The sequence below is a fragment of the Mytilus californianus genome, unplaced genomic scaffold (genome assembly GCF_021869535.1).
Source record: "Mytilus californianus isolate M0D057914Y unplaced genomic scaffold, xbMytCali1.0.p SCAF_4, whole genome shotgun sequence".
Classification (NCBI taxonomy): domain Eukaryota; kingdom Metazoa; phylum Mollusca; class Bivalvia; order Mytilida; family Mytilidae; genus Mytilus; species Mytilus californianus.
In genome coordinates, this window is record NW_026262690.1 from 71896544 (window position 1) to 71908852 (window position 12309).

General features: G+C 30.2%; 1 protein-coding gene across 1 annotated transcript in view; it reads right to left on the reverse strand.

Moving 5' to 3' along the window:
* LOC127737064 (uncharacterized) overlaps nt 1–8645 on the reverse strand; it is a 56769-nt gene extending 48124 nt beyond the window's left edge. The window contains exons 1-5 of the mRNA XM_052247597.1: nt 8520–8645; nt 6972–7207; nt 5890–5965; nt 4577–4673; nt 3619–3710 (exon numbers count right to left, since the gene is read on the reverse strand). Of these exons, the coding sequence (XP_052103557.1) occupies nt 3619–3710; nt 4577–4673; nt 5890–5965; nt 6972–7172 (466 nt within the window). The 5' untranslated portion in view covers nt 7173–7207; nt 8520–8645. The remainder of the gene's footprint in view (nt 1–3618; nt 3711–4576; nt 4674–5889; nt 5966–6971; nt 7208–8519) is intronic.
* Between the last annotated feature and the right edge of the window lie 3664 nt (nt 8646–12309).

Below are 12309 nucleotides of genomic sequence, written 5' to 3' on the forward strand. Positions count from 1 at the left end.
GACCCTCATACTAGTGTTCCCATAAGACAACTTTTACATGTTAAAAAGATAAAATTATTTACGAAACGAAGGAATATTTTGTTCAGATAAATCTGGAATTTTATGATCTTGAATAACCAACATTTTTCGAAATACTCAATTGTTTTTTTTTCCTGTTTAAATCTTAACTCTACGATTTAAAAAAAATATTCACAGATATTTTTTGAATTTCTATTTTCAGCAATTATTGCCATAAAAAAGAGTGGACGAAGAAAGATTACAAAATATAAAAAGGGGCTGAAAAACAAAAGCATCTGATTAATTTCATCAATTCTGGCAAACAAGCTTTATCATGTTTAAAGAGAAGATTTTTTATATCACAGACTCCCCTCAATACAAAATTACCATACTACATGTATAATATACTCCTTTTTATTATGTTCTTAATAATATTTCTGCTCAACCAATTATCTTTGCATTATATCAACAGACATTTTCTGCTCTTAGCTACAGTGCATTCTACATAATATGCATTTGAGACCTATTCATATTTTATTTCTGGTAAATTACAATTTATTTGAATTAACATATTTGTGTTGAAGCTGTCATTTATATAGCTGCAATACCTTAATAAACAGAGGATTTCATCAATCCAGAACTAAATTACACAACTCATGCTTTGTACCTTAACAACATTTAAAGCCCAGTTTTGACCCAAGAAAATCAAGTTAATGAGCACTATTTCAAATTTGCACATGATATAGATATAGGAAGATGTGGTATGAGTGCCAATGAGACAACTCTCCATCCAAGTTACAATTTATAAAAGTAAACCATTATAGGTCAAGGTATGGCCTTCAACACGGAGCATTGGCTCACACCGAACAGCAAGCTACAAAGGGCCCCAAAAAATTACTAGTGGAAAACCATTCAAAGGTAAAAACCAACGGTCTAATCTATATAAAAACGAGAAACAAGAAACATGTATGAACTACATAAACAGACGACAACTACTGTAATCAGATTCCTGACTTAGGACAAGTGCAAACATTTGCAGCGGGATTAAACGTTTTAATGGTACCAAACCTTCTCCCTTTTCTGAAACAATAGTATAACATCACAACAAAGAAAAACACACTATAAAATATCAATTGGAAGGCTTAACTCAATCAAAAAACGTAAATTAACACACAATGAACGAATAAATTTGACCTGTGACACATGAATGCAAATACACAGTTAATAAAAAATTACAAGAGATTTTGGAAATGCATAAAATCAAGAAATATAAGATTTTGGAAAGATATTACAGCCTTGCATGGTAAGAGTCACAATGTTATTAAATTTAAAACAGTCAAACTGTTCGGTCAAGGCAACTCCAGTACAACACCCATCGTTGAATTTGGTATAAAAACTTAATCTTTATTCTTCATCTATGCAAATTATTATTATCATTCAATTATATAGACTAAAATAACCAATAAAATCATAAGCAAAGATATTCACTGTTTTAAAAAGTAAACAAAGAAAAACTTTTAATGCAACAATTTATTTCAAATTAACAATATAACAAGCAAATAACAAAGAGTACACATTTTGTAAGTTTTCTTTTATATTATCCTTTCAAACCTCTAATGCATAAATAAATAAATAAATAAACAAACATGTAATAAATAAATCAATTTCAAACTTTAAATTTGTAATTGGCCATAACTGAAGAGTTTGCTTGCAGTGCGATGCCTGATGTGCAAATATATCAGATAAATGCAAAACTTAGGAAAAAAATTTTTTATGGTAAATTTTTCTATCCACATTAACTTTCCCTAGATTAGGAGTGTTCCATAAAAACATGGGACATGGGCACTTCAAAATTGCACAGAGAAATTGTAAGGTTTATAGATGGTTACCCTTTTTTCAAAGTGCTTGTATGATTTAATGAAACAGCCCTAGTAGATACACATGTTTCAATAATTATTATGTTTGACTTTAAACAATTTTAGATTCCTAGTCTCATTGGTGCTTGATACATTGATCTTATTTGAATGCTTCACAAGCATCTGTGATCATATACATAAAAGAAATCATTATCTCTTTCAACAAATCAAACACAGTTTTTTTTAAATTGCATTTATTTCTGAAAGGTAGCGTCCCAATACTGCAAATAAACAATATTTAAAAGGTGGCCAGTCTTACCAAACATGGTATATGTACTTTCCTTTAAGATGAACATCGTCAAAAATAAAAGCTTTAAACATATACAAAATAATATTACAGTTCTGCAGCATACATATTTTGTGAAAGACTAATGAGGCTTGCTGCTGCATGATTGATGTATGCATAAACAGTAGCAAATATTACATGCACATTCAGATTGATAACAAGTTTATCTTTTTTGTATCTGCCTGGTTCTATACGAATAAGATTTATTGATTTTTAAAGAATCAAATTAGATGTAATATTGTATTAGACTTATCAACTTATCTAGAATTCCTATATTTCCAACTGCAAAATAAAACAAATTCCTGTAAAATTTGTAAAATTATTAAAATCAAGAATATAATTGGACACATGTGACTCTTGAATTATCAATTTCCTTGTACAGTGAACTGTACAAACTCGGTCAAAACTGTAATTTGGCATAAAAATGTTAAAATTTGCATGATAATGAACATGTGGGCTAAGTTATAAGTTGCTGTGAACACAAGTTCATGGTAAACTACCTCAAGCAAAACACTTTAACCTGATTGTGCACTGGTTTCACTCTCCCATGTTCAGCGAGATCTGCATTTGGGGTCAAATTGTATTTTGGCATATAATTTTCAAAAAGTGCACATCATAATAAACATGTGTACTAAGTTTTGAGTTGATGTGACTTCAACTTCATAATAAATTACCTGTACCAAAAACTTTAACCAGATATGGGACAGACAAACAGAATTTTGGACAGAATTTTGGACAGACAGATGGATCAGAAAACATAATTCCCAGCCACTATTGTAGGCGGGGCATAGAAAGTTTTTTGTGCATTTTCCGATTTCTTTGCAGTTCAGAAAAGCAGGATTGTAGACATTATTTTAAGGTCTATTGAAAATTACAATGTATGTAATTATGTTTTTTTTTTTAATAACTGACATTTTGCAGTTGGCTTAAAACTTTCATTTAGGATTTTTCTTGTTTTACCATAAATAACACCAACTTCAAATAAACAATAATCTTGTAAAATAACTAAATCAAACAGCAGTCCTTATAGAGAACAGAAAATAGTGGAATAACAAAAGCCTTTTAGTAAATACCATGCAAAGAAATGATGCAAGTAATGATAGTTTTATCAAGCTTCCTAATTCAACAAACAAGATTCCACACAAAAGTCCAGTATGGTGAAATCTAATTATAGGCATGTTAAATAAGAACAACAGTGTTATTACAGACACAAAACATAAAAGATATGTGAAGTTGTGTACATCTGAAAAAGCCATCACCCAATCCAATAGGAGTATGGAAGATATGTGGGACAATAATAGATTTTCCTTTTCTTTTTCCTCCTTGGAGGCGTAGGTGTCCTTGATTTCACAGGGTGATAAAGTCCAAGACCCTTCAGAAATGCAAGTACATCAAAGTCATGACGATGCTTTTTCTTACCAGATGGAGAACTTGACTTAGCAAGAAACCTTCTCTGTTCCATAACTCTCTCTCTTGCCTCTTGTAAACGTTGCCTTTCCTTGACTAGGTATCTGAAATTAATATTTATGTTGATAATTTGCTTATTTCATAATCTCTGCTTTTCATATGTGCAATTTCTTTGCAATCTGATATAAAGTAAAAAGGAAATATAGTGTTATGCTGCTAGTCAATACATTAAAAAGATACCATACTCTCATGAATATGTGAAAATATAACAGGGCTAGAACTGATGCAAAATTATTGAATCAAATTATATGATTATTTGCAACAAAACCAAACATTCTAGATATATATACCAAATATGAAGAACATCAGTCAATTGATTCCGAGGACTTGTGTGTTATAAAGCACACACACTGACAGATGTACATGTAGACAATTACTATTTTCCTTCTTCATATTGTGTTTCGCTGCGATATACAATGTAGGTCTTTGTGCTGATGCGGCGATAAGTAATCACCAATCAATCAATCATATTATGCTGGGAAATTACACTGAATAACCAATTCAAACCCGAAAATTCAATTTTTAATATAACAATTTTTTTGACAGTGTGATAATTATTGGGTCCACCAAACAATTTTTTTCCAATGATCAAATTCACTATGAAACATCTAGTGGACTGAAAAGACATTTACTGTTACAGGTAAGTGTCTATTAGGTATACTATTTTCCTCTATAACTCAGTCATAAAAAATTAAGATCTAATAACACTTTTAAATGAAAAAAGCCTTTGTAATACAAAAAAAAAATTTGCTGAAACAGGGGAGATAATCCTATATATTGCTACACAAGATTTTAATTCTATATCATATTGAATGGTGTATTATATAAATATTCCATGTTAATTTTAATAAAATCAACTTAAAATATTTCTTTACGATATAAACAATATCAGAGAGATTTCAACACTTACTTAGCTTCCATTTCCATTTCCTGTTGACGTACTGCATATTCTTTAGTCCTCTGTGACACAACATTATTCACTAGTTTTGGTTCAACTGACATTCTCCCTTAAATAGTACATTTTTTTTTTAAATCATACAGAGTTTTAACATAACATCAATAGGATTGCAATATCTGATGATTTTTTTTTCATGTTGAATGTTGATGTTCAATTCATAAAGTTTATTTACTCCATACTTGAATAATGTATGAGAACTTCAAATGTTTTCAGAGAACTTATGAAGTTTTAAAAATCTAATGTTACTCAAGTGTTGTCATGGAACATTTAAAGTTTTATTGTGCCTCTTTGTTTTAGAGGTCAGGGTAGGAAATGAATGCTAAAAGTGATCAAATTAACAAGAAAGCATAAAAGGATCATTCTTTGATATCTTAAATATTGTTTGATGCTGAAACAATATTTAAAGGAAAACTAATCTGCCATGTGAAACCAAAGGTAAATTACAAACATTTCATCAAGAAAACAATAAACAGTAAAAGTACACTTATTAATGGATCCTACAATTTGCATGATTTGTAAAAAGTCAGTTGTTCATTATTTTAGGAATTAATGACTTTGATAAGATAAGAATAAAAATATAAAAATATATACATCTTATTGTGCATCTAAATGGTGTTTTTTTTATAAACAATTCAATGCAAAAATGATGATAACTCAAAGACTGTCAAATTTAGCTTTTATTATATTTATTAGTGTCATAGTTAGAGCATTCAAGGGCAATAACTCCCACAAGTAAAATTTGTTATCTTGACCTCCATTTTTCCAAGAGTAACAACATATTAAATATTTGAAAAAGATTGAATCAAGCATTCTCAAGTTATCACACTGAGTTAACATAAAGATTTAATTTCCCAAGCAATCAATGACCTTTACTTCTGAACATCAATAATGAAATCTCAATATCAAACTTGACCCTCATTCTATCAACAGTAACAACATATTAAAATTTAAAATCATAGGTTGAATGGTTACCCAGATATTACAGGGAAACAACATGAAGTGCCATTTCTTAATCAATAAAAAATCAGAACTCAATACAGCAAAAATGAAAATAGACAATATCAAACTTTAACTCCATTTTGTCATCAGAAACAACGTATTAAAATTTGATAAGGATTAGATAAAGGTTAGGGTTCTCAAGTTATTGAAAAGAAAGAGCTGGAGTGCCCATCCAACAAGTCCAACCTTTATGCTACCCAAAATTTATAACTAAATTTTTCCGTCAGAAAACCATTAAAAATTAGTAAATGGGAGCATTTTAGTACCTATTTTTGAAGCAGTTTCTTTGCCATAAACTCTCCTCATTTCATCTGACAATAAATTCTTCTTGTTATACTTCACCTAAAAATATACATGCATGGCTTTTCATTAAGCATGTTTAGCGTCAACAATATAGCTGTACTAAGCTTCCTTTGAATGCAATTTACATGTACATTAATGTTTGCAGGAATACATGAATAAATGTTTTCAATTACAGGGGTGTGGAAATGCTATGCCCGACTTGTACATTTACCGGCCAGACAAGCAATTTTTTGTGTCTTTGTTGCCCGTGGACAAGTAAAAAAAATGTAGCTTGACAATGTTAATTTATATAATTATATAGAAAAGTCCCCAAAATCTATTCATCTAAGTAGAAAAAATATCAAATTAAGACGAAAGCACCTTGTTTAAGTAAAACAACATCAATGATCAAGAAATGGATCAATTTTCAAACAACAAAAAATAAGTGTGCGGACCCAGGCTTCATTAATAATCTGCTATTTTTTCCCATTGATCCGGGATCGTTCATCAGGTTTAATATAGCAACAATACACCGGTAATGGTCATTATCAATTTTGAGCTCTGATTTCTCAAGAATGAGAACTAAATGACCAGTCAAGTTGGAAGAGGGACAAATAGTATGATAATATACGGAATAGAGGATTTTAAATTTCTATAATGTTTTGATTTCGCCTAGCTATCTAAAAAAAATTATCAGATTTACAATTGGCCTACATGTACCAAAAGTTTTTTTTTTGGTTGGTTTCTATCTCATTGGTGTATACTTACTTATCTTTTTATCATTCTAACATACAAACAAAGACCATGAATACCATTTTCATTGTGTTTCAAAACTGTTTTAGAAACATACATGTTCACAGTAAAATACATCTTCTTCATTCCAAAATTCATTAAAAAATCAGGGCAAGTAACATTTCTTCCAGACAAGTAAAATTTGCAATTTCACTTGCCCAGGGACAAGTGATCACAACAAATATTTCCACACCCTTGAATTACATACAAATTAATATATCAGACTTAGATAATATCCAATTTAAGCAAGTTTTGGAATTATTTTTTCACTTACTAAAAGTCTATCTTGCTCCTTTTGTTTCTTGACTTCTGCCATTTTTGAAAGTTCTTCTATAAGATGTTGTCTTTGTCTCTGATCTTGTTCCATTTTCTCTATCTCCCGCTGTAATTTCTCCCTCCTCTGAGTCCCAATTCTCTCATGGTCTATGGGGAATGGCAGGTAGATATCAGGAGATCTGCCATATCTGTCTACCATGATGACTTTTTATTATTGTAAACTGACGAACTTTCCTATTGAAAAAAAGGATCTTAACAAATTATGAACAGAAAGAAATGTATGATAAGATAAATGTCCACAACATACAATGACATGAGATCTAAATCACTTAAAAGTCAAGGTTCTACTTCTCTTAATAATTATAGAATAACTAATCCAAGAATTCAAAAATGGAAAAATATTTAACTAGTGATCGAACAACACATTATTTCACCAATGTGTGTAACACATGAGTTAATTAACAGTGCTGTTCGGTTATGTGCTGAACATTTATCCATATATTTGAATTCTTGGAATTTAATCTTTATTACATTGACCAAAGACGGTTTAATACAAATAACATGGAAAATGCAATGAACTACATCTTTTTCTACACATTTTCAATTCGTTTGATGCATCGCCAATGTCTTTGCAACACCTATTGTTGTATGACATCAGAGGTGAGTGAAATAATCGGATTTATTTCACAAGTGAACTTTTCAGTTTTTACTTTAATCGGAAATCACAGTATTTTACTGCACATGCTATAACTAATGAAATAAAACAAATTATCACATGCATTTTTTTGGTCAAAGAAGCTTTTCAAAACAGAAAGAAAACTGTTTTCCATTAAAAATCAGAAATAATCTGAAGGACAGCAAATGGAGCATTGGTTAATTAATTAACAAAAAGTACAAACATGCTAAGGAGATATATCATGTACATGTATATTAGCATGTCTAAATCTAATCATGTTGAACTGCATTGTAGTTCACAGATGAGGCTAAATGGCAATTTGGTAAAGAGGTATTTATACACCTTATTGTTATTTGGAAAACTGTGCCGCTTGACCAGAGAATTTGTGCCGCTTGAACTATTGACGTCATACAACAATCACTTTTCCATTGTGGCATCAGATATTTTCTATTATGATGTCAAAATTTTACAGGAAACTTTTGTGATGTTCAGGTTTGGCGGACAAATAGTGATAAGGTGTATTGTCAAGCCCTCATTATATTATTATGATTTGTTATATATATATTAATGTCATAAATTGTAAAATGAAAAAATTTGATGACCTAAATACATTTTGTTGTTTTTAATTTTGCAAAAACGTCAAATGTTAAAAGACCTCTTCTCAGGTAACACCTGCCTCATATTAGCAAGTACACATTGAATTAGTGAAAATAGGTTTAAATATTAAGGAAAATTAATTTAAAAAAAAAAACGTAAAAACAAAAAATACGGTTGATATAGATATAGAAAAAAGGGGGTCCACTCCCAAAGCACCTGTGTACTAGCCTAGGCGGATATTCTGGACGGTATCGTATTTGAATGCTTTTTTACCTTTAAACTCAATCATTTTAACACTTTTGAATCCATCTATTTATCCAATTTTTGTTGACATCTATTGAAATGCTTATGAGTGACATCTTCAAGTATTTTCGACGCCATATATAAACAATTTTCGTGTCCAAGAATTTTTCCTGTCGAAGAATTTCATTGGTCAAACATTTCCATAAAGGGACATTATCAAAAATTTCGCGGCAAAATACATTTAAAATTTCAAAAAAATTATAAAAGCAATACAAGACCATTCAAGGATGTTATTAATCTGAATTTTACTAATAAATATCCTTGGATACAATAAAAAATAAATATAAAACCATAAATCATAAAAATATCTACATTTTCTTATTGTTATTTATTGCAAGCAGAGACATATAATACACACCACAGGTGTCCACACTCTTTCCAAAAATACAATTCACAAAATGTATAATTAATTAATATGGAAAAAAACTTAATTTATTTGTTAATTAATTGTTAATCATGATAGGCTTTGTTTTTTATTCTTGATATTTATAAATTATTAAAATTTTATTTATTTTTATATTCCTCATTTATTGGGCTTTCATTGAGTTTTTTTTCTGTATGATTGTCGGTAAATGTTTGATTTCTAAGTGTTGTTTGACAGTTTTATCATATAGGCTTGCATTGAGTTGTATTTTTAAATGATTGTCGGTAAATTTATGGTTTCTTCATGTTCGAAGTGTGTATTGAGAATTAATATTTAAGAAAATTACAATTAATTTCTCATTTGAATAAAGCTTCATTCATGTGCACGCAATATGGAAAATTCCGATTTTATTTCGTGGGATGACAATCTTAATTTCGTGGGATGACAATCTTAATTTCGTGGGATGACAATCTTAATTTCGTGGGATGACAATCTTAATAGTTACGACTTAGATATACTCCTAGTTGAATAAACTGATAACGAACTCTTTGTTGATAGTGAAAAGGACGAAAACATAAGCGAGAGACCCACCAACAAAAACAATTGACAATACTGCATACATAGATGGATATGTGTGTCCTCGAAGCAACAAAAAATCTATAAAAAAACACAGGTCATACATCAAAGCAACACGGAAGACACTATTTAAAAAGTATTTTATAACCTTGTTTCCACGAGACAATCATTTGTAGTGGTTTTTGTCTTTTAATCATTTGTAGCGGTTTTTGTCTTTTTATTCTGGGGTAAAGAGATGGCAATTTAAAAGTAAGATTGTTTATGTGTATACATATACAAATCCTTGGTGTAAATAAAATCTTTTATTATCAAATATATATATAAAAGTCTAAATTGAAAACAACGTTCAAACCTATGATTGCGTTGGATAAAAACCGCAATTTTTATACGTGTGCATGTAAAACAAATTTCTTGGTAGAGGGGTCTAAATACAGCACAAACAACAATTTCCAAAAGACCAAAAAAAGTGAAAAAGTCTATTTTAACAAAACGCATTTGACTAACAGGTCGAACAACTGATGTTCTTAAACCCTGCTGACTGCCATTGGCGATTGCCAAATAAATTGATCACCAGATCTAACAAAATGGATCTTAATATTAATTAAATACCAAACAGAAAACAATAAACTTGTGGAAAAGATGATATACCACAAACATATATATATATATCTTTTGCAGTCACCATTGAAATGTCCTCAATACGATTTTAATTTAAAAATGAATTAGGTTCATGTTTTGAACGAGAAGCGTAGTCTGAAACGACAACAGATGCATATGAAGCTCATTCATAATATTACGACCAGCAGAAGGTTTCCTTTACTAGGAAAATTTTATTCCTTTTGTAAATTTACTGCATTCGTTCATCTTTGGCACCCTAAAAAGTAGAAAAAACAATGACTTCAGAATAGGAGAAAATAAACAACTTTGCTATAAACAGAATGAAAAATGAATAAAATGTCTAACAAAATGCAGGCTATAAATTTCATAGTGCACAAAAAAGAAGGACTGATTTAAGGAAATTTGTCCATGAACAATTTCAATATTTAGCCAGTTTAATAAAAAATTTCGGGTATCAATCAGAAAAAATCGCCACAAAATGGTGGTTCAAATTTTACGAAAATAGTCTTATTTTCAGTCACGAAACAACATTTGGGAGTACTATTGGCTCATAAAATTATATATTTATTAGCATATTTTTCAAGTTTTAAGAAAAAAATTGGGAGATCAAATGGTTTCTACGGCAATAGGTGAAGTAAAATGGGCCGAGTTTTAACTTTGTTTGTATTTGATTAATCTCATCATTAGAACACATTTTATCAATAACAAATTATTAGAATTAGTTTTTTGTAACTTTTAAATATACTTGCATGCTTTAGCTGTGAAAGGTATCGGCATTATCCATTAGAAAAATCGTGAGGCGTAGAACCTTTTACACAACAATACGGGTTATTACCCATAAATCCATCGGATTAATCGGCTTTCCGGTGGCCACGTCATTTCATTGGCTGTTATATAGACTCTACTAGAGTTGCGAATCTCTTGTATTATATGTCTCTGTTGCAAGTATTAAATATTATTTCAAAAATTTGATTAGTTTTCACAGAGACATATATACACATTATATATGTCTCACAGGCACTTGTCTCTGAAAAAAAAATCCTATATACCTTAATATAACACAGGATTTTTTTTCAATGCATGGACTCGACAAATATGTATCAGCATTTCGAGACTCAGTGTATTTTTAGTCAAGACGCCATCTAGATGACATCCGAAGACAGCCGACGGTCATATAACCCGATATAAACAATTAAACATAAATATAAATATAAATAAATAGCGAGCACGTGTAATTAGATTTTTTTTCGCAGTTTGATTTAATGTTTAATATTTGTTCAAAAATATGTTAATCATCGTTTTTTACCTGTATAACAATGATTTTTTTGTGGATCGAATCAGAAAACGAAATGGTTCACCCTTGTTTCCCTTTCCCCTTTCTTTTAATAGCTGAACATGCCTAGTACATGCGTAACCCATCTCCAGCTAAATACATAAGGGGTTAAATTGAATACGAATTTAATTGAGGTTAAATTATTCACTTGCAAGTAAATAATACATCAGCGATATTTTTTAGCTTATTTCGACAAATTTGGGCCTAACTGACTGCTTATAACGAAATATTATTTCAAAATTCCGCTTTTATTAATTCTTGAAACAAAAAGTCTAAATCGTAGAAGAGAGGAGAAATTTAAGATACCAGAGGGACATTCAATCTCATAAGTCGAAAATAAACTGACAACGTCATGGCTAAAAAAGAAAATGACAAACAGACAAACAATAGCACACAAAACACAACATAGAAAACTAAAGACTGAGCAACACGAACCCCACTAAAAATAGCTTATGCCCCATTACAAGTTATCGATAAATAAATCATTTTGTCAAACCTTGGAAAAGCGTCACCATATTTTGTCCCAGGTCAAACACTAGTCTATGTAGATGCCTGACAAGAAGCAGGGGCTTGGGTTAAGGATTTTAATATTTTTTTCATTGCACTGATTTTACATTTTGACTATTAAAGGATAGTCGTATCAGAGTCAAACTCATCCAAAACAAGACAAGACAAGCATAGTACATGTAAGAGTGTTATGCATGTGTATAAAAAAAATGAATATTCCGTGCAAACAATGAAGAAAAAAATCAAATCTTGCACTCAAGCGCCTGCGATAAGAAATGAAAAGATTTGTTCTGTGGAAATACACTGCAATAAAGATTTACACATATATAGATCGGCAAGAATTAGTGGTAAACTGTCTTCTG